The 22,527-nt window shown below is 47.7% G+C and overlaps 2 protein-coding genes across 9 annotated transcripts; one reads left to right on the forward strand and one right to left on the reverse strand.

Annotated features, from left to right (window-relative positions):
- The first annotated feature begins 1,024 nt into the window (after positions 1-1,024).
- ical1 (islet cell autoantigen 1-like) lies at positions 1,025-13,691 on the forward strand. Of its 3 annotated transcripts, XM_029116735.2 has the most exons (16): positions 1,028-1,334; positions 1,990-2,034; positions 2,151-2,325; positions 3,924-3,996; positions 4,439-4,562; positions 6,443-6,641; positions 6,776-6,901; positions 7,253-7,351; positions 7,927-8,012; positions 8,959-9,002; positions 9,227-9,268; positions 9,591-9,794; positions 10,270-10,581; positions 10,765-10,863; positions 10,973-11,103; positions 12,457-13,691. In XM_029116735.2, the coding sequence occupies exons 2-15, from the start codon at positions 2,027-2,029 to the stop codon at positions 11,086-11,088; spliced, it is 1,707 nt and encodes a 568-aa protein (XP_028972568.2). In that variant the 5' UTR covers positions 1,028-1,334; positions 1,990-2,026; the 3' UTR covers positions 11,089-11,103; positions 12,457-13,691. The 3 variants fall into 3 exon arrangements, with proteins under 3 accessions (XP_028972570.2, XP_028972568.2, XP_028972569.2); XM_029116736.2 differs by lacking the exons at positions 9,591-9,794; positions 12,457-13,691 and having other exon boundaries at positions 10,973-11,164; XM_029116737.2 differs by lacking the exons at positions 10,270-10,581; positions 10,765-10,863; positions 10,973-11,103; positions 12,457-13,691 and having other exon boundaries at positions 1,025-1,334; positions 9,607-9,780.
- On the reverse strand, positions 13,533-21,729 carry fam117ba (family with sequence similarity 117 member Ba). Of its 6 annotated transcripts, none has more exons than XM_020042538.3 (8): positions 21,289-21,729; positions 18,865-19,014; positions 18,695-18,778; positions 18,172-18,303; positions 17,316-17,465; positions 16,943-17,159; positions 16,035-16,119; positions 13,533-15,659 (listed from the first exon to the last, which is right to left on the reverse strand). In XM_020042538.3, exons 2-8 carry the CDS (start codon positions 18,883-18,885, stop codon positions 15,281-15,283), a joined length of 1,068 nt encoding a protein of 355 aa, XP_019898097.2. In that variant the 5' UTR covers positions 18,886-19,014; positions 21,289-21,729; the 3' UTR covers positions 13,533-15,280. The 6 variants fall into 6 exon arrangements, with proteins under 6 accessions (XP_019898097.2, XP_012995535.2, XP_012995536.2 ...); XM_013140081.4 differs by having other exon boundaries at positions 16,035-16,155; positions 21,344-21,727; XM_013140082.4 differs by having other exon boundaries at positions 16,035-16,155; positions 18,190-18,303; positions 21,289-21,727.
- Positions 21,730-22,527: the final 798 nt, after the last annotated feature.

The following is a 22,527-nucleotide window of genomic DNA, read 5'->3' on the forward strand; positions in this document are numbered from 1 at the left end:
AAAAGACAAGGAGAAAACTGGTCAGGGAGGCTGCCAAGAGGCCTACAGCAACATTAAAGGAACTGCAGATATGTGCAAGTACTGGATGTGTGCTACATGTGACAACAATCTCTCGTATTCTTTATATGAGTGGGCTATGGGGTAGGGTGGCAAGATGGAAGCCTTTCTTAAAGGAAAAACATCCAAGCCCGGCTGAAGTTTGCAAAAAACAAACATCAAGTCCCCTAAAAGCATGTGGGAAAATGTGTTATGGTCTGTGAAACCAAGGTTGAACTTTTTGGCCATAATTCCAAAAGGCATGTTTGGTGCAAAAACAACACTGCACATCACCCAAAGAACACCATACCCATAGTGAACCATGGTGGTGGCAGCATCATGCTTTGGGGCGGTTTTTCTTCAGCTGGAACCGGGGCCTTAGTCAGGGTGGAGGGAATTATGAACAGTTCCAAATACCAGGCAATTTTGGCACAAAACCTTCAGGCGTCCGTTAGAAAGCTGAAGATAAAGTTTACCTTTCAGCATGACAATGACCCATAGCATACATCCAAATCCACAAAAGCATGGCTTCACCAGAAAAAGATTAACATTTTGGAATGGCCCAGCCAAAGCCCAGACCTGAATCCAATTAAACATTTGTGGGGTGATCTGAAGAGGGCTGTACACAGATTTGGAGCGCTTTTGCAAAGAACAGTGGGCAAATATTGCCATGCCAAGATATGCCATGCTAATAGACTCCTACCCAAAAAGACTGAGTGTTGTAATAAAATTAAAAAGTGCTTCAACAAAATATTAGTTTAAGGTTGTGCACGCTTATACCAGGTTATTGCGTTTTTTTCCCCTCAAAGATTTGTTTTTCAATTAAATTGTTCAAATTATAGGTCACATTAAAAGTGGAAAAAGTTCTGACATGATTTCTTGCATTTTAACAGGGGTGTGTAGACTTTTTATATACACTGTATATATTACCTAGCGAACGTTCCTGTCCTTTCTTTGTCCGGAGTGGAACATCTAGACCCATCATCTTCGTCTGTGTTTAAAGGCGATTGGCATTAACAGCTAGCCCCCTAGTTCCTCCAGGTTTATATACCCATGGAACGTAGGCCAACTAACCACTAGCACTAGGTCACCCTGGCTACGTGTGATTTCATCCTGTGTGAAATGTGATGCCGAAACGTAGCGAACTCGCCACACAGCGGCTGTGTAGAGTACAAGCGCTTTGCATATCCTGTTTCTTAAACTCAGTCCAGTGGCGGTGGCTACTGGCTAGCTAGCTTACAAGCTAGATGATCTGTAAGTGTGGGGGAAAAGGACTTATTGACAGCGCTTGACGTAAGGTAAAATGAAAAATGCGCTGATGCAAGACGTTTGCTTGTTTTGTTTTGAATGTCATTCGTTAATATTTTCTCCGTAGCCATTTGAGTATGTTGGTGTTATCCTGGAAGACCGCGAACATTAACGTTAGCTAGCTAGTTCGAACAGTTATCAAATATTCAATAACATCATGAACGGTTGTATGGGGAAATAAAATATTTGTTGTGTGATATAAATCAGATGGAAGAGTATGGGTGGTAATAACTGCATCTTCAACTCGACTGCCTCTGGTACCTGTGCAGGTAGTTTGTCATAAATTATCTAAAGCTAGGTACCCTCGTAACTGTAACCAAACACCTGAGTGCTAGCAAGCCTACTGTCGACGTCTCTCAGTACATTCTGGTTGACGCTGACTTGGTTATCAGTTTGTCCATCTTTAGAAGTTTTGACGATGAAAACGTCACATCTTCGGACACTCAATAATTTCACCAATTGTAATGTGCAGTAGTAGTTAGACGGATGTGGGTTATCTGCTGACAGCGACTGTTGCATACCTGCCAAAATTGTATTTGTAATTGGCTGGGTGGGGTAGTTAGTAGTTAGGAACTACTAACAACTCGACAGGCCAGGGATAAAAACTTTCTATTACCCTATTCAAAATGTTCTCCGTTATTTCAGCCTGTGTTGATGTTAACGGAGCGGAGTTGAAGAGAAGATGGACGGGTATGTATGAAACCGCTAAGGATGATCTTATTCGCTGATTGAAAGCCTAAAGTTAAATTGGTTTAAAAACAGTTGAGGAAAGTGACCTAAACGCCCCCCTCGCCGAACCACTCCAGGTTTGCAAGTGACATGTTGAGTGGTGGCCGGGCGTTGCTCGGCGAGGACAGCTCCGTCATGGCGCGCATGCAGAAGAAGTTCTGGAAGACGAAGCAGGCTCTGATCAAGGCGACTGGGAAAAAGGAGGACGAATACGTGGTGGCATCGGACGCTGACCTCGACGCCAAACTGGAGGTAGGTTCCTGAACCTGACCCCTACCCCTTTAAGATGGAGGTAGGACCCCAGCTCCAGTACTCTGGATTTAGAGACCACTTCAGTCAGTCTGCACAAAGCAGACCTGCTGTTTGGTTAGTCTCACATAGTCTGGGGGAGACAGGGAGAGACCATTTTAGTTGTGGTGGATGATTCAACCTTTGTTCCAGGCCAGCCTGTCTGTCTGAAGCACATGTTCTGCTTCCCCTCTTGTTCTGTCAGCCGTTGTCTGGGACAGAGCAGACTAGCATAGCAGTTCTCTCCATCTGTCTTTCTCTTCCTTTACTTTTTCCTTTCCTTCACTGTCTCCATTGTTTTTTATCACTCCCCCTCTCTTCTATCGCTGTTCCTGTCTTTTAGCCTCTCTCCCTCCCTCTTCTATTCGCTCTCTTGCTCTTTCTATTGTTAGCAGACAGGTAGAACAGTGGTTGATGTGATTAGATCACCTGTGTGCAGCAACCAGGGATCAGATGGCCCCATACAGCCTAGCGCTTTGCTTTTCCCGAGTCTTGCTTTGTAGCTTCTGTTTCAGACTTTTCCCTGTGGAATCACGTTATGAAAGGCTGTTTGTTGTTCTTGTCAGTGTGGTTCTCTCAGTCTTTCTCTGTCTTACCTTTGCTGGTAGACAACATGAATGTGGGGAGAATCTCAAAACAATGTCCAGTGATATTGAGAGTTCTGTGTTAAGTGTCTCTGTTTGGTTCAGCCTCAGCCATGGTGTTGGTAGATTGTTCATAAGATGTAATCTTGGTTATAGACAGGTAATATTGGTAACCGGGGGAAGGGAAATCATTAGACAGATGTAGTCTTGGTAACCATTAGACAGATGTAGTCTTGGTAACCATTAGACAGATGTAGTCTTGGTAACCATTAGACAGATGTAGTCTTGGTAACCATTAGACTGATGTAGTCTTGGTAACCGGGGGAACGCAATCAGAAATAATCTGCAGCTCCATTTGTTTTTGACTGGTGGGTCTGGTGACCATCTCACTCTTGGTTAATTTTTAAGTGTGTGTGTTTGTGTGTGAAGTAAATACTATGGATGAAGTTTGAAGTATAATCTGGAAAAGTCAGATAACGCTCCAGTCCAGATATGATTGTGGATGATAGGGCTGAAAATAAAGAGAATGCAAAGAGAGAGAGAGAAGGAGGGAGGGAGAGATAGAAAAGGGGAGGGACTGAGAGAGAGCATTTAGAAGTCAAGTAGATTAAAAACCAGATCCCACTTCTAAAACAGAATGTAATATAGCTAACTGATTGACATGGCTGAGTGGTTAACTGGTTGTCTGACTGGTTAACTGGCTGGTTGGTTAAATTGCTGGCTGGCTAGTTGCTTAACTTGCTGGCTGGTCTGTTGTTTAATTGGTTGACTGTCTACCGGGCTGGTTGACTGGTTGGTTAACTAACTGGGTGATTTAAACTGGTATAGTTGCCTAACTGCCTTGGTGTAACGAGAAGATCCCAATCATTAATGTCACTAATTTTCTCACCTGTTGTCTGCCTGTCTGTCTGTCGGTTTCTCTCTCTGTCTGTCTGTCTGTCTGTGTCTCTGCCTATCGGTGTCTGTCTGTGTCCTTAGTTCTTCCGTTCGGTCCAGACCACCTGCACTGAGCTGCTGAAGGTGATTGAAAAATACCAGCGCAGAATCACACGTAAGAGACCACTTTTACTACTATTACAACTGGACATCTCTCTTATATAATCCTCCCATCCTGTCTGCTTCTCTAACCCCATTGGAGGATGTGGTTAGAGGGGAGGGACCTCTGGTTTTCTCATCGAATGGGGCTTGAGGAGACAAGTAGACAAGGACCCTAAATTTAATCCCATTTATTTGTACGTTCTGGAAACCAGACTGGGCTGTAATAAAGGATTAGTTAAAACACGTGAGGTGGGGTGAGGTGGGGTGAGGTGGGGTATGGGTTGGGGAACATTATGATGTAACGACAAGGCAACGACTTTTAAATACAGAACTCATTGTTTCTAGCCACACAACACCAATCTGGAGTAAATCTGTGTATTAAATGTTGGGTTTAGGGTTATGTTGGGTTTAGGGTTATGTTGGTGGATGATCCAATTGGTTACCCTGTATTCCAGATCTGTCTCAGGAGGAGAATGAGCTGGGCTTGTTCCTGCGGTTCCAGGCGGAACACGACCGCACCAAGGCTGGCAACATGATGGACGCAACCAGCAAGGCTCTGTGTGCCTCGGCCAAGCAAAGGTCAGAACCCGTTCAATCCCTAACCCAACCAGCAAGGCCATGACACCAAGTCAGATCGACCCCCACGCCCTAAGATTTGATTAGTCTAATGCTTCGGTTGGGGTTAAAATCCACCTCACATCTCATTCATCAAGAAATCTCAAGATCTTCCTTCACTTTTCTGACCAACAAAATAGAACAATTGCCAGAAAAAACTTTGGTTATTCTTCTGTACATCTGCAGTGTTGTGAAAACCTGTTTTGGTGGGTTGTCTTCCCCACGATGAGCCGTGGAAATCATTGTGTGGTGTACCGGTGTGCCAAGTCTCCTCAGGGAATAGAATCCTGCGCTCCCTTGACAGCATTGGAGGTGGTGATATTTAATGACAGTCCTCGACTGTGTGGATGCTGAGGAAGGTAGAACTGTTGACTCTTGTGTTGCTCCGTTGAGGTGATCTGGGTGTGTCCCATGCTCTGCTTCCTGAAGTCAACAGTCATATTTAGTGTTTTGATGATGCCAATATGCTCACCTCCTCCCTGTACGCTGACTCATCAATGTTTGTTTGGCCTGCACGCGGTGTAGTTGGTGTGCAGCAGAGGTCTTGGGGCACAGTCCTGATTGATGCCAGTCATTACAGCTGAGGTCTGCCTGTCAGAAAGCCCAGTATCCTGTTACACAGGATGTCAGAAAGCCCAGTATCCTGTTACACAGGATGTCAGACCCAGCACTCTTCTCTCAGTGTTTTGGGGCAGTGTATTATGATGGAGAAGGGATCCTCTGTCGATCTGTGGAAGTGGGAAAATTGGAGTGGATCAAGTGATCCTGGAAATCTGTCTTTGACGTGGTCTGAGACAAGCCTCTGGAAGTAGTTAATGATGACGGGAGGGGTGAGTGTATCAGACGGGAGGGGTGAGTGTATCAGACGGGGGGGTGAGTGTATCAGACGGGGGGGTGAGTGTATCAGACGGGGGGGTGAGTGTATCAGACGGGGGGGTGAGTGTATCAGACGGGGGGGTGAGTGTATCAGACGGGGGGGGTGAGTGTATCAGACGGGGGGGGTGAGTGTATCAGACGGGGGGGGTGAGTGTATCAGACGGGGGGGGTGAGTGTATCAGACGGGGGGGGGGAGGGCTAGTCTATCAGACGGGGGGGAGTGAGTGTATCAGACGGGGGGTTGAGTGTATCGACGGGGGGGGGTGAGTGTATCATACGGGGAGGGGGGGAAGGGTTAGTCTATCAGACGGGGGGGGAGTGAGTGTATCAGACGGGGGGGGAGTGAGTGTATCAGACGGGGGGGGTGAGTGTATCATACGGGGAGGGGGGGAAGGGTTAGTCTATCAGACGGGGGGGGTGAGTGTATCAGACGGGGGGGTGGGGTGAGTGTATCAGACGGGGGGGTGGGGTGAGTGTATCAGACGGGGGGGTGAATGTATCAGGCAATAGTCATTGGGAAGCGTTACCATGCTATTCTTGGTATTGTTGACCAGTGGGTGGAACCATGGTTGATGCAGACAATGAAGTGGGGAGCCGTGGTTTTGGTGGCCTTGCTACTCAGGAATCCTTTTTGTGCCCAGTGTCTTTCTGATGGTGCAGTCATGAATACAGATGTTATCCATGTGGGTCAGGCCTGCAGATTCCTGGGTGTTCTTCTTTGGGATTTAGTGACTTCAGGAAGTGTTCAGACTCTTACAATGTCCTCCACAATTAGGAGTTGTAATTTATACATTTAAGTTTTTCATCTGTTTAATTTTTATTTTGGCACATTTTTAATGATGTGTTCTCGCTTTGTCTTTATGGGACATTGTTTGTAGATTGATGAACAAAATAAAGTAATCAATTAATGGTGGACCTGTATGATAGTACTAACATTGGTTCTCTCTCGTCTCCATTCTCTGGGTCAGGCTCGCCCTGTGCCCGCCCCTACAGCGAATGGAGCAGGAGGTGGAGACGTTCCGGCGCCGTGCGATCGCTGACACGTTGCTGACCGTGACCCGGATGGAGAAATCCAGGACGGAATACCGTGGAGCACTGCTCTGGATGAAAGACGTTTCCCAGGAACTGGATCCCGACACCTACAAACAGCTGGAGAGGTTCCGCAAGGTGTGTGTGTGACCAAATGTCCAAAACACTCTAGCTAGGAGTTAGTGTTTGGGATTAGGGTGAATAGGATTTTGAATGGGAATACATTTGTCCACAGAAGCCTGTCAAGTAAAACGTGTGTGTGTCTCTGTCAGGTTCAGTCCCAGGTCAGAGGTTCTAAGGAGCAGTTTGAGAAGCTGAAGAACGATGTTTGTCAGAAGGTGGACATGCTTGGTGCTTCCCGATGTAACATGCTGTCCCACTCCTTAAGCACATATCAGGTGTGGGGGTGTGTATGGGTGGGTGTGTGTGTGTGGGGGTGTGTGTGTGTGGGGGTGTGTGTGTGTGGGGGTGTGTGTGTGTGTGTGTGTGGGGGTGTGTGTGTGTGTGGGGGTGTGTGTGTGTGTGGGGGTGTGTGTGTGTGTGGGGGTGTGTGTGTGTGTGTGGGGGTGTGTGTGTGTGTGGGGGTGTGTGTGTGTGTGGGGGTGTGTGTGTGTGTGGGGGTGTGGGTGTGTGTGGGGGTGTGTGTGGGTGTGTGTGTGTGTGGGGGTGTGTGTGGGGGTGTGTGTGGGTGTGTGTGTGTGGCAAAACTGTATGTTTTTGTGAGGTAAACCTCCATGGTATTTTTCTAGACTACCCTCCTACAGTTCTGGGAGAAGACGGCCCAAGTGATGAGTCTGATCCATGAGTCGTTTAAAGGTCATGTCTCCTACCAGTTCAACACCCTGAAGGTAACAGCGCTTCCTGTCTGTGGCGGGGCGTTACATGTGTGATAGGTTAACTGTCAGACCCATAACTGTGTCCCTTAACATCACAATGTGCACAGACAGTAGATGTTGGTCAGATAGAGACACATTCGGTCCAGGGGGGCTGACACTTGGTTTTATACCTTCATATCAGGCATTCATTTCAGCTGGAGACACCTGGTGTGAGGGCTGTTACTTAGAAATGAAGTGTTTTGGCTTTCCAAGATGGAAGATGCCTTGACCTCTATTTGGTTTCACACAACAGCCTGGAAAGTGTTTTCATCTCAGATCAATTCAGGAGTCCCAGCCGGTCCGATCGGTCCTGTTTTTTTGTGTGTAGTCGTCATATGGGGGCCCCCGGTTAACCCCGTATGTCTGTCATATGGGGGCCCCCGGTTAACCCTGTGTGTCTGTCATATGGGGGCCCCCGGTTAACCCCGTGTGTCTGTCATATGGGGGCCCCCGGTTAACCCCGTGTGTCTGTCATATGGGGGCCCCCGGTTAACCCCATGTGTCTGTCATATGGGGGCCCCCGGTTAACCCTGTGTGTCTGTGGTCAGGAGCTCCGGGAACCCCTGGAACAGCAGACTGAGCTGCAGATGCACACTGACGACCATGACGAGACACTGCAGGACGCCCCAGACCAGTAAGAACCTACACACCCTGTCTGCATGGTCTGCAGCCCTCTGTTGGGCTCATCTCAGCATCTCCGGTTCTTTAGGTGTCCTCCATCTTCTGTGGGACCCTGCCTGTGGGACCCTGCCTGTGGGGCCCTGCCGGTGGGGCCCTGCCGGTGGGGCCCTGCCGGTGGGGCCCTGTCTGTGGGACCCTGCCTGTGGGACCCTGCCGGTGGGACCCTGCCTGTGGGACCCTGCCTGTGGGGCCCTGCCGGTGGGGCCCTGCCGGTGGGGCCCTGCCGGTGAGGCCCTGCCTGTGAGGCCCTGCCTGTGAGGCCCTGCCGGTGAGGCCCTGCCGGTGGGACCCTGCCGGTGGGGCCCTGCCGGTGGGGCCCTGCCTGTGGGACCCTGCCGGTGGGGCCCTGCCTGTGGGGCCCTGTCTGTGGGGTTGTAGATGTTAACTGAGGTGGGGGGGGTGTAACTGGTTGACTCCAGTTGCTATGAACGAGCGGCACAATCGGTGGCGTTGGGAGAAACCGGAAACAACTGGTTTTCAGTCACATGATGGGATTCATATAGTTTTTGGCCCCTGCTTTAGGACACCATGCATAAAGCAACTCAGAATAGTGTGGGGAGTAAAAAAGTGCCTTATAATTTCAGACTATTTGTAATATAAATATATTTGTAGGTCATAAATTGCTTTCAAGTAGTTCTCTGTGTAGGCAGCTCTCACTCAGGGTGGAGTTAGCGGGGGTGTGGCCTCACAGGGTTACATTGCTCTTCCCCAGTAAAGAGATTTGGTAGAATCAGTGGTTTTAAACTGGTGGGTGAAACCGTACTTAAATTAATTCACACTAAATCAATTCAACCACAGGAGAAACCACATTTAGCCAATGTTTACTGGTCTTTCTCCTGTCTGTCTCATTCTGTTGCATTCTCTGACTCTCTACCTCTGTCTCTCCCTGACTGTCTCAGTCTTGTCTCCTTGGATGAAGAAAGACCTGCAGAATCAGCCTCTGGTATGTATTATTTCCAACTTATTTCCAAGGAGAACAGGTTGTCTTTAAAAAAAATATTATTGTCGCTCCGGACATTAAATAACTACTCATCTTATCGTAATGTCAGGTTCAACAACTTAAGACTTTGGCTCCAGTCTAGATTCTGCATTTGTATTGTGACAGCGTTTCTGTGTGTGCTGGGATGTTGCTCATCTGGGTTAGTAATGATGTTCTTTACTCTACAGACGCCTGCTCTGCTGCTCCTGGACAGACTCACACAACTGACAGTATGTGTCTGTTCGTATGGTTTTAATTAGGGGTGAACAATGTCCTGATCATCATGACTCAGAACTATATTTGACATGTATCTAATGGTGATGTGCTTTCATCACTAAAGCTCTCTGTGTGTCTGCTCAACATTGGGGGGAAATGCCAGTGACCAATTAAGATCTGTTCTGTACTGTCATACTGAGAGAGGTTAATTACACATTACTGTCTCTGACTGTCCTCCCCCGTGTCTCTGACTGTCCTCCCCCGTGTCTCTGACTGTCCTCCCCCGTGTCTCTGACTGTCCTCCCCCATGTCTCTAACCATCCATCTTTACCCCAGCCCTTTGTACTCTCAGTGGGCAGCAGAGTACAGCCAGCACCGACGATGACTTGTTGCTCATGGCCTCTGACCTGCCCCCACCTCAGCTAGGGCCTGACCCCCTGCAGCCCCTGGCCCCTCCACCGTCCACAGTGCCCTCTGGTGGTCCCTGGGGGTTTAGAGACTCCAGCCTCACACAGCTCTCTCTGCATGGGAGCCTCTCTGGTAAACAGACTGAATGCGGTGGTGGAGGACTAACCTCTCCTGACCTCACCCTAGAGGGCTCTGACCTCTCCTGACCTCACCCTAGAGGGCTCTGACCTCTCCTGACCTCACCCTAGAGGGCTCTGACCTCTCCTGACCTCACCCTAGAGGGCTCTGACCTCTCCTGACCTCACCCTAGAGGGCTCTGACCTCTCCTGACCTCACCCCAGAGGGGCTCTGACCTCACCCCATCTGACCTGTCCTCCCCTTGGAGTGGCACCTTTTCTTTCCAGCATGGCCAGGACCATTGAGACCATCTCTATACATTGTCATCTGAGCTGTTGAAGTCACAACCATGTGATGACATTAACTGTTCTCACTGGCGTTGGTCATGCTAGACCTTGTCCTCTCCCTGTTAAGTCCTCTAACATCCATGGTCAATGGCTGTTAAAAGTTATATGGTTACCTGCTGATTCTGACCCTGTTTCTGTTCCAGGAGGAGACCTCCTATCTGGAGGAGCTACCCAGCAGCAGGGTCCTGGGGTGGGGGTCAGGGCCCGGCCAGAGGAGGAGGATGTGGCCTTCCTGAAAGACCTCCTGAGCCCTGGACCAATGGGAGCAGACGAGTTCAGTCGAGAGTGGCAAGATGCCTTCGGCTGCTTTGAGTCCTCTTACCCCGCCCCCCTTACTCCTCCCACCTCAGGCCCTCCACCTCCCTCTGCTGATGCGGCCTGCCCCCCCTCTAAGCCTCCCAGTCCTACCGGCTTCCTACCCTCCCAGCTGCTGGATCGCAGCCTGAGATCCACAGGTCAGTCAGCCCAGTCTCCAGGTCTGACCCCTGGTGGCCAGATGACCTGACTGCATGTCTGACCCCTGGTGGCCAGGTGACCTGACTGCATGTCTACCTGTCACACTACATTCAGTCTCTCTAAAATGTTGGTTTCAGTCATCCTCTTTCTCCTTGTCTCTTCTCTGTCTCCTTTTTTCTCAGGCTGGGCAACTCCTCCCATGTTCCAGGCTCCTCCCCTACAACCACCAGCCTCTGCCCACGTCCAATCGGTTCAGGATGGCCCCAAATCAACAGCCAATGGTGAGAGTCCCTCGCTGGTGTGGCTGTCCTTTTGCGTAGCTGTCATTTTTGTCCTCAATTACCAGTTCACCAGACTCACCGAACTGTGTGCTCGTTTGCGTGTGTGTAGTCCCTACAGGTGTGTCACGGGACATGTCTGAGTGGTTCAACCTGTTTGCAGATCTGGATCCTCTCTCCAACCCTGATGCCATTGGACGCTCTGAAGATGACATCCTCAACGCCTGAGGAGTGTGTGGTCAGGTGTGTGTGTGTGTGTGTGTGTGTGTGTGGTCAGGTGTGTGTGTATATGTGTGTGTGTGTATGTGGTCAGGTGTGTGTGTGTGTGTGTGTGTGGTCAGGTGTGTGTGTATATGTGTGTGTGTATGTGGTCAGGTGTGTGTGTGTGTGTGTGTGTGTGGTCAGGTGTGTGTGTATATGTGTGTGTGTATGTGGTCAGGTGTGTGTGGTCAGGTGTGTGTGTGTGTGTGTGTGTGTGTATACGTGTGTGTGTATGTGGTCAGGTGTGTGTGTGTGTGTGTGTGTGTGTGTGTGTGTGTGTGTGTATATATGTGTGTGTGTATGTGGTCAGGTGTGTGTGTATGTGGTCAGGTGTGTGTGTATGTGGTCAGGTGTGTGTGTGTGTGTGTGTGTGTGTGTGTGTGTGTGTGTGTGTGGTCAGGTGTGTGTGTGTGTGTGTGTGTGTGGTCAGGTGTGTGTGTGTGGTCAGGTGTGTGTGTGTGTGTGTGTGTGTGTGTGTGTGGTCAGGTGTGTGTGTGTGTGTGTGTGTGTGTGGTCAGGTGTGTGTGTGTGTGTGTGTGTGGTCAGGTGTGTGTGTGTGTGTGTGTGTGTGGTCAGGTGTGTGTGTGTGTGTGTGTGTGGTCAGGTGTGTGTGTGTGTGTGTGTGTGTGTGTGTGTGTGTGTGTGTGTGTGTGTGTGTGTGGTCAGGTGTGTGTGTGTGTGTGTGTGGTCAGGTGTGTGTGTGGTCAGGTGTGTGTGTGTGTGTGTGTGTGTGGTCAGGTGTGTGTGTGTGTGTGTGTGTGTGGTCAGGTGTGTGTGTGTGTGTGTGTGTGGTCAGGTGTGTGTGTGTGTGTGGGGTCAGGTGTGTGTGTGTGTGTGGGGTCAGGTGTGTGTGTGTGTGTGTGTGTGTGGGGTCAGGTGTGTGTGTGTGTGTGTGTGGGGTCAGGTGTGTGTGTGTGTGTGTGTGAGGAGACGTGGGAAGACGATTGGACCACATTAGATGCTGTATTAAAAATGTACAAACATTTGATCGGCAGACGTAAATGACAAGTGTATTAGAGATGCAGAGCTGCAAGATGACTGTGGGGGTTGGGCTTAGATACATACCTTACACCTGATTGGCTGGCCCAAAAACCTTCCTCAAGCTGGCCCAACCAATTACAAGGACTTTAATATTATAAATTGGGTTGTCTGTGTCCTGGATGCTGATCGGTTGAAACAGTATTCCAGAAGTGTTTTAAAAATACAAATGTATGACTCTCAAAGGCTGGTTTATAATATCAGTAAGGCAAGTCAGAGTGGAAATATTACTTGAGTACACCAATGCCAAGGTCTGTATCCATTCACATCCTGCTGAAGAACCTCTGTTACCTGTAGGATGGCTGGATTCCACACCCTCATGCCTTTCTGCTTTACAAAACCATCCGTCCAGGGTTCTTCTGAGTGGCTGCCGTGGGTTATGGCCGTTCTGCACAGTAATACAGGCTGATATTGTCCATATTGACACATGCACCAATGAGGGGAATGGCTGATGTGTGGCCTGATTGAACCGTATTGTGGGGTTGATGTGGTGGAGATTAGTTGTTTCATGCTTAAAGACTGGTGATTGGTCAGATATTCACATAACACAGGGAATTGCCGAAGTGGTAGAAAAGTCTGCAGTGTTTCTGGAAGGACGGACTAAGACTCTAATAAAGTGGATCTTCTCAGATGACCACAAATATCATTCCCTGTGTGGAGCTACCGTATCTGTTTTTCTTGTGAACGCTGGGAAATGTATTCCCCAATATAAGAATCGATCATATCGGCTTTGTTTTATCCTAAATAAGATTGAAATGTGTCGACATGAGTGATGTAGAATTGCACAGTCAGGGTATATTAAGGATTTAGCCCTGAGCCCCCTGATCACAACACTACTCTGGTCACAGGGAACCTGGATATTATTGACTGTTAAGATATTGACTATTGTTTCTATTATTGGTATTATTGGTTGTTATTGCTGGTGATCTATTTATTCAAAATGCTGTATCTGATTCTTCTGTCCTGGTATCAGAAAATCTTTATTCAACCCTGTCATTACTATATTATAACACTACTGTAATTATTCTATAAAACTGCTCATGTAGGAAGATGTTTTATACTGTTTGGTTTATTTCTGTACTGTGCAGTCACATCCATTTCTACTTCACTGGAGAATGATCTCTCGTTCCTATAAACTTTTGTTCATTTGATAACTCATAAAGCTGTTCCACACTGAATTATTATTATTATTATTATTATATGGGAACTAAACTGGATGTCTCATGGTTACCAAACTGGATGTCTCATGGTTACCAAACTGGATGTCTCATGGTTACCAAGGCAGGTTATTGACTGGGATGACTTGTTTTTATCAGTGTGGGTATTATTGTGCATTTGGCGGGGTGCAGTTGCTTTACATACAGACCAGAATGTTTACCAATCACAGATGCTTTTTATTCAACAATGCCTTATATCTCACTTAAATGATTATGTTTGTCAAAGGATGAAACAGGCTCTCTGAAACATCATGGGAGGAAAGGTTCTGTTTGAACAGTCATTAAAGGAACATAATTAAACTGCTTTGAAGTTTTCATTTGTATTTGTCTTGTTTGTTCTTTACATATTCTCTTACATCGCCCCTTAGGTGGTTCCCTGTTACTAAACCTTCTGTTACCAAGATCAAATACAATATCCAATAATCGAATCTGCTGTTGTACAGCTAGTCTGCTGCATTCAGATGGTGCTGTGATGTTGATCACTGATAAGGTAGAAATGTGTGATGTAGAACAAACTGGTATATTTAATAATCACGTAATCTTTGCTCAAAGTGTTTCCCATCCATTCTGACTCTGGGTTCATTGTTAAAACCAAAACGGGCCACCTATTTCAGAAGTGTTTATTGCCTAACCGCTTACCTAGCCTGGATCCCAATTAACTCTGTCTTAAGTTCAAACCATCTCCTGACCCTAATTCTAGAGTAACCTAACACGCTACAACTAACATACCTTAAGTTAACCAATCCATACCCTAACCCTGAGATGGAGAAAGGAACTTCTACTTTATGATTTAAATATGAAATACTGTAATCCACGTTGAAATAATATTGCTATTCACAGTACTGGGGGTAATAAAACACGGTTAATATAACAATAATACTGTAATATTATTACTATTATAATACTGTTCAACCCATCCCACATCTTGTTAGTCTCATAATGAGACGCTGCCAGTGCTTCTATAACCTACACATCCAATACATTCCAGATGTGTATTTACCCTGGCAGGCACCCTGGCAGGCGCGTATTTACCCTGGCAGGCACTGTAAACTAACCCACTGACACCCCAGTACAGTCATTCAGAACCAGTAGGCCAGACACGACTCAGGTCCGCTGACAATCAGGACAACAACACAAACAGAAGGTTAGCAAAACACACAGGGCTGCTCTCTGCAGCCACACTGCCTGGACATCCAGGGGGGGTCGGACCGCAGCCCTAGCAGAACAAATACATTACAAAATGACAGGTGTGATGGAGGAGGGGGCAGCTCTTCAGGCACATTCATGTTCTTCTTCCCCGTCCTTAAAAAGTTCTGCGATGGTATCTCTTATACCAGATCATCCTGGAAACCACGGCAGTGTGGATCACCATAGAAACCACATAGCAAGGCATATCTTTAGTCGAGATAAATAATAATTATATAAAAAAGATATGTCCGAGGAAGGGCTTCATGGTTTAATGTCATACAAAATAAAAAAGGTATTTCTGTTTGCTCTAGGTACATTGGATCAATAGAACGCTGGGACCCAGGGGTGGAGTAATGACCAGGCAGGACCAGGGGGTGGAGCTATGACCAGGCATGACCAGGGGGTGGATTTATGACCAGGCAGGACCCAGGGGTGGAGTTATGACCAGGTAGGACCCGGGGGTGGAGATATGACATGGCAGAACCCAGGGGTGGAGATATGACCAGGCAGGACCCAGGGGTGGAGTTATGACATGGCAGAACCCAGGGGTGGAGTTATGACCAGGCAGGACCTGGGGGGTGAGGGGAGTTATAACCAGGGGAGTTCGCATGCTAAAGGCGTCTCAAGTGCCAGGGTATAATGTTCACTATGTTCATCTGTTCATATGACTGTGATGTTATTCCTCAGTCTGTCCACCGGGGTGGCGCTGTGGAGCTCTAGCTCTCTGGTTCTTCAAGGTGTCTGGGAAGGCAGGGCTGCTGGTGGACTGTGCCCCGAGATACCCCCAGGGAAGGGGACAGGCTCCGGAGGCCAACCCCACCCAGAGGCATCATGGAGGGGGACAGGCTGTGCAGGCCAACCCCACCCAGAGGCACCATGGAGGGGGACAGGCTGTGCAGGCCAACCCCACCCAGAGGCATCATGGAGGGGGACATGCTGCGGAGGCCAACCCCTGATCTGAAGCTGAGCTCCGGGGCTGGCAGCAGGGGTTTGAGGATGCTCACCAGGCAGAAGGCTGAGCCGCTCTTGGGGATGAAGTTCACCTTGTTCCGGTCTGGACACAGGAAGGGGGGGATGTCCTGTAGGGGTCTTGGGCTGTCACACACACACACACACATTTCAGTATTTCCCTCCAATCTGCTTTTTCACATTCAAGGTCAATGTGTATTAACACTCAAGGATACAAAATAAGCTCATCTTCTTCATCCATGACAGCTGACACTGGCCAATACCTCACTAGCCTCTCTGTCTTATGCAGGCCTGTGTACTGAAGGCCACGTCCTGTCAGCCTATCTTCCCTATCTACCTGGCCTGGGCTCACAAATATCCAGTCCGGATTTATGTCTCAGTCAGGGTTTAAGTCCGGGTCAGAACTACCCTGTATTCTCTACAATACTGTAAATGTGAAATGACATTGGAGAAGATTAGGTCAGGGGTTGGGTCAGGGGTCAGGGGTTAAGCCGTACTCACATTGACTCCTCAAACACCTTGACCTTCTCACAACCCTCCGGAGGCTCCCTCTTGAACATGTAGCTGTTGTTGGGCTTCGGAGACGCTGCATATTTAGGGAGAGGAGAACAGGGACCCAGATCTGAGGACAGGCACGGACAGACAGACAGGGAGGTAGGTAGGCAGGCAGTCAGGCAGACAGACAGACAGGGAACAGGTCAGTAACACCGCCCAGGCAGAGAAAATTCTGTGATTATTGAAAATTTCATGCACAGTAAAGTGGTGGAAGATAGAGGAGAGTTCTGTGCACCAGAGACCAGAGTTAATGCCGTTAAAGCACCCTAAGCCGCTAACTAGTTTTCTTAATATTACATTTTATATAGTATATATTTCTTGTAGTCCAAAGTATTAACTACCCCATATGCAGAGACAACCTTGTCAGATGACATAACAATAATTAAAAGTTAGATTTTACTGTCGAACAACAGGATGCAATTATTGTTTGTTTAGGTGGTCAGTCAATCTCCTTATGTGTTTAGACTTGTTTTCCAAGGAATTTATTGACAGTCGGGATCACAGGGAGAGAGAGGGAGAGAGAGAGGGGAGGGAGGGAGGGAGGGAGGGAGAGAGGGGAGGGAGGGAGGGGAGACAGAAGTGATGGGTTCAGACAGGTATTGAACCCTGGGCCCCAGCAGGAAGCCTCAAGTGCCTGGGGCCCGGAACATAACTCCTCACATGACTGGAACATTAGATTATTCTAATAAGTAAAACAATCTGTAACAGTTTCCTTGTCCTTAGGATCATTTCCTAAGGACAAGATGCCAAGATGGAAGTGAATAATCAAAAAAAGATTCACCTCCCCCTGAAGAAAATGTTTTTTTACTATAATATAGGTTCCCTGCGGGATGAGTATTTGTGGGTGTGTTTACCTTTGTCTTCCACTGGGAAGGGGCTGCACCCCCCCAGGTCATTGAGAATGCTGAGGTAGGAGGGGGAGATGGAGTCAGACCGACTGCTGCTGTTGCTACGGTTACTGCCGCCAAGTCCTCCCCCTGAGGGTGTCTGTGTGTCGATGCTGCGGGTGGAACTGCTTCGCTGGAGAGGGAGGGGCGGGGGTGCGCGGTGCCCGTCTGGGACATCTTGGGGCTGAACCCAAAACAAACATAAAAGTTAACATTTACTGTGTGGGTGTGTGCGTGTGTATTTGTGTCTCTCTTTCTGTGTGTTTAGTTCCTACATAGTGGCTGAACTTGTGTGTTTGTGTGTGTCTGTGTGTTTGGGTGTGTGTGTGTATCGACTCACAATGATGACCTCATCTCGTTGTTCTGTGGTGTCGCGGATGATGATGCGCTCAATCTCCTGATTAAGACCCTCCAGGCTGTTCCTGAAACGCGGCGGGGTTGCCTTGGAGATGGGTATGGGGATCAGGATGGTCTTATTAGCCATCTGAGACTGGAGAAACACAGAGGGGAAAGGTCAGAAGTTAGAGTTACCCCTAGTCTGTACCTGTGGCTGGCTGAGGGTTAGTCTGTACCTGAGGACTAGTCTGTACCTGAGGGTTAGTCTGTACCTGAGGGTTAGTCTGTACCTCAGGGTTAGTCTGTACCTATGGTTGGCTGTGTGTTAATCTGTACCTGAGGTTTAGTTTGTACCTGGGGTTTAGTCTGTATCTGAAGGTTAGTCTGTACCTGAGATTTAGTCTATTTGTGAGGGTTAGTCCGTACCTGAGGGTTAGTACGTACCTGAGGGTTAGTACGTACCTGAGGGTTAGTCCGTACCTGAGGACTAGTCTGTACCTAAGGACTAGTCTGTACCTGGGGTTTAGTCTGTATCTGAAGGTTAGTCTGTACCTCAGGGTTAGTCTGTACCTATGGTTGGCTGTGTGTTAATCTGTACCTGAGGTTTAGTTTGTACCTGAGGACTAGTCTGTACCTGAGGACTAGTCTGTACCTGAGGGTTAGTCTGTATCTGAGGACTAGTCTGTACCTCAGGGTTAGTCTGTACCTATGGTTGGCTGTGTGTTAATCTGTACCTGAGGTTTAGTTTGTATCTGAAGGTTAGTCTGTACCTGAGATTTAGTCTATTTGTGAGGGTTAGTCCGTACCTGAGGGTTAGTCCGTACCTGAGGGTTAGTCTGTACCTGAGGGTTAGTCCGTACCTGAGGGTTAGTCCGTACCTGTGGCTGGCTGAGGGCAGCATGACTGCCGTTGAAGGGGGACTTGCGGTCTTTGTCTCTACGGTGACGGCTGCTTCGCTTACTGCGCTGGAGCTGCTGCCGCAATTTGGCAATCTGGAGAAGAGGGGAAAGACATTTACAGGATGTTGTTAGGTAACCAAGGAAATGTGGAGGGTGACTGTTGATGAATGTTCATCATTTGGATTGACAGTCAGTAGGGGTCAGTTCAGGAGGTTCACTGACTTTGTCAAGAAGGCACAATTTTAACTGGAGTTCGGTTTACTTTAATGATTGACTGGTCCTTATGGAGGCTCCACACACTTATAAACATTTAGAATTGCTTATATTTATTCATTGATTAGCCTTCTTAGTAAATGTAAACCAGCTCTACAGCCTTCAAACCGGGTTCAAATTCTAACATGGACATCATGGATGGTCAGTCTTTACATCCAGTTTGGACTGTTTGAACTGATGACAGTTTAAAAGTCTGAAGACTGTGACTGACCTCTTTGAGCTGGTCCGTGCTCCCGCAGGAGGCAGATCTCTTGTGGCTCCCCCGCCTCCTCTCATCCGCCCAGGCTCTGGGGGTCTGAAACCACGCAGAGAGAAAGGTGAGCTGTTCACACAAGCACGACTCACACACACTAAAACACACACATGCTCTCACACGCTCACCTGAGTGGCCTTGTCCCTCATGCAGGGAGTGTGGTGGGCGTGGCTGCCGTCCTGAGGCCAGGGACCAATCAGGTAAGAGCCAGCGAGACTGCCCAATAGTGGCCACAGCTGGGAGGAGCCAGGTGAGGTGGGAGGAGCTAAAGCAGCAGTCTGCAGAGACAGTATGATAAAAGGAGGAAAAACCAACAGAACAAAAATATATACATTAATTATATTCTGAGAAACAATCAAATAGTTGTAAGTAAACATGTAGCATGCTAGAAAACAACAACAGACTGTCCATCGAGCCAGAGCCGTTCCTACAACCATCTGTTGAAGGGGGGGTGGGGTCACGGCCAGGCCTGGTGTGAGTGGTGGGTCTGTCTGTGTGTGTGGTGGGGGGTGCTTAATCTCTGTGCTGTAGAAGACCCTCTGTCTGTCTGACTGTCTGATCCTACCCCTTCCCCAGCTGTTGAATGATGCTCAAGCTGATTATAGGAGGCAGAGACAGAGGCCCCATAAAACCTAAACCTTCTACACCCCCCCCGACACACTAACCAGAAAACCCAGCATTATGAACCCTAACCCAGGACACTATAAAGCCCTCACAGTCCCTGAACTGACCCACTGACCCATTGATACCTGATCCACTGACACCTGACTCACTAACACCTGACCCACTGAAACCTGACTCACTGACATCTAACCCACTTAGACCTGACCCACTGACACCTGACCCACTGACACCTGACCCACTGACACCTGACCCACTGACACCTGACCCACTAACACCTGACCCACTAACACCTGACCCACTGACACCTGACCCACTGACACCTGACCCACTAACACCTGACCCACTGACACCTGACCCACTAACACCTGACCCACTAACACCTGACTCACTGACCCACTTAGACCTGACCCACTGACACCTGACTGTCCTCAGACACGATGCATTGTGGAGTACACTCTATATATATATATATACCCTTATATAACCTCTATGTACCCCTATATAACCTCTATATATACACTCTTATATAACCTCTATGTACCACAATATAACCTCAATATATACACACCCCTATATAACCTCTATATATACACTCTTATATAACCTCTACGTACCACAATATAACCTCAATATATACACACCCCTATATAACCTCTACGTACCACAATATAACCTCAATATATACACTACCCTATATAACCTCTACGTACCACAATATAACCTCAATATATACACACCCCTATATAACCTCTACGTACCCCAAAATAACACACACATACAAACATACATACATATACACTTGTATATAACCTCTATATTCACATCCCTATATAACCTTTATATATACACCCCTATAAAATCTGTCTATATACACCCTTATATAACCTGTATATATACACCCCAACATAACCTCTACAAATACATTGATATATATACACCCCTAAATAACTATAAACACTCATATAGCCCCATCCACTGATTATATTCCCATATACCCCCAAATAGCCTTCTATATCCCTCTATATTCCCCCATATTGACCTCTCACATATCATCTATTTACCCCTTCCCCCCTTACCACTGATTATACCCCACTAAATACCCCCAAATGCCCATCATATACCTCCTATATACCCCTCCCCACTGACTATACCCCATATACCACGATTTTACAGATTGTCCTCCCCTGAATACTCCACTGACCAAATATAAATTCCAACCAGAATTTAAACCACTCTGCTTATTTTGGCTTCAACTACTTCTATATACACACAGACACACTTGAGGGAGAAGGTGGGAGAGAGCTAGGGAAACGAGACGGGGATGGGGGAGAGAGAAGGGAGGGAGTAGGGGCTTGGTGGGTGAGGGGGGAGAAGAGGAGGGGGAGAGAGGAGAGGAGAAGTGTGGGGCAGAGAAGGGGTGGGGGGGTGTGGGGGGGGATTCCAGCAGAGAACTGAAAAGCTTTATCTGACAGCTGACCCCTCCCTCCCCTTCGCCCCTCCCCTTCCCTCAAAACCATGCATCACTGTTGCTAGGGGACTAGGGCACCTCATCTCCGGATCCAAACACAAAACAGGTGCCAACCTAGTGCTCTCTCTCCCTCGCGCTCTTTTCCTCCACTGTCTCTATCTATCCATCTCTCTCACTCTGCAGGACCAGAACATTAAACCTTGTCAACATGTTAGATATTCAGCCGTCATTCAATAAGAACACAAACACGCGCACACCCTCAAGCCCATATCCGCGTTAGCACCTGCCGCCGTCCTGAAATGCAACATTGTTCGGTTGAAGTGTTCATATGTTTTTTTTAGCATTCAGATTCTTCGAGCATTCTGATTGGTGTCCGACTGTGCATACATTACAGGCAGCAGCGGTAGCAGTAATTGTTGCCTTACGGCCGTTTCATAATATGTTCCTGTGATTGGCTCACCTGTGAAAAGGCCTGAGTGGTAGAGGATACCTACCCCGGCCTGGCCTGTCTTTACCTGGGGACGCGACTGGAGTATATCCGGGGGAGGGCAACGGTCGCAACAGAGATATCGGAGACGGAGGCGACGGACACAAACAAGCAGCAGAGAACAGATGGCTCGTAGATGCGCATATAAAGGTTGCTATGGGCGTTGCTGTAGCCAGCCGAGTTTTTTTCAGCTGCAGCGCGCGTTGTTGATGTTGACGATGATGAGAGACCGTTGCAGACCGTTGGCAGTGATTGCACAAAAATCGTCCGATTAAAATCATGTAAGATTTCCCGATAGCTTGGTGCAGAATATAATTGCTAAAACATAACAGGTTTCGAAAAAGGAAAGGAAGATGCTTTGCTTGCAGAGCGGAGGGGGAGTGTCACATCGGATCCGTGCGTGGCTTTGACGTAGCGTGTCACCAACACGCAGCCCGTGCTGATGCTGCAGTTGCTAGGGCGCGTGGTGCAGATGATCACCACCCAAGGAGCGCTTGTGCAGTGCAGTACATAGAGTATAACTATACGGATCAATGGTACATTCACTGACTATTAGGTTATATTTCCGATTATCTAAAAAAGTGATAATTTTATGTTACAACAGCGCAAGTGATGGAAATCAAAAACACTTTGAGGCAGCATTCTCTATACTGGTCCTTTGATATCCTGAAAAGTGCAAATCAAATAAAGCTGTATTTCTAAATACCTTTCAGAGGATTATCATTTAACAAAAACTGAGAAATTATATCAGCAATTCAATAAATGTGGAAAAACCCAAATCAACCCCTCTGCAAAAAACAATGTGACAAGCCCAAATTTGCGATCAACCAATAACAAGTGCATTTATTGTCTTCCTATAGGACTGGTTTGTAAACAACTTAAAGCTATTTGACCACACCACCTGGTGGCCACAACGAGGAATTACACAATATACAGTTAAGGACTTGCGCTGCAAGTGGCGGTAACGTCTGATAATTAAACCCAGAAACATTTCTACGTTTTAGTACTTCAAAATGGCGAGAACCACAAGGATTTTATGATGATTTAAATTCTATGGAAGAGATGTCACAGCAGCATGACGTCCATAAAGATTAATAGAGGACATAACTTGGATATAACACATTTAAGCATTGTCCTAACTGCTTTGGCATGCATTTACCATGTTATCCAAAGCAGGGGTGTAGAAATAGGGGGGACAGGGGGTCCCCCCAA

This window comes from Esox lucius, chromosome 22 (genome assembly GCF_011004845.1).
Source record: "Esox lucius isolate fEsoLuc1 chromosome 22, fEsoLuc1.pri, whole genome shotgun sequence".
NCBI classification, from domain to species: domain Eukaryota; kingdom Metazoa; phylum Chordata; class Actinopteri; order Esociformes; family Esocidae; genus Esox; species Esox lucius.

Excerpts from the sequence above, each read along its gene's own strand:
- ical1 (XM_029116735.2), top strand. Across the intron at positions 6,902-7,252 it reads ACTCCTTAAGCACATATCAG|ACTACCCTCCTACAGTTCTG; the intron begins GTGTGGGGGTGT and ends GTATTTTTCTAG. Across the intron at positions 9,003-9,226 it reads ACCTGCAGAATCAGCCTCTG|ACGCCTGCTCTGCTGCTCCT; the intron begins GTATGTATTATT and ends TTTACTCTACAG.
- fam117ba (XM_013140081.4), bottom strand. The coding sequence starts at position 18,885 with ATGAGGGACAAGGCCACTCAG. Across the intron at positions 17,160-17,315 it reads AACGAGATGAGGTCATCATT|CCCCAAGATGTCCCAGACGG; the intron begins GTGAGTCGATAC and ends TTTTGGGTTCAG. Across the intron at positions 15,660-16,034 it reads AAGGTGTTTGAGGAGTCAAT|CCCAAGACCCCTACAGGACA; the intron begins GTGAGTACGGCT and ends TGTGTGTGACAG.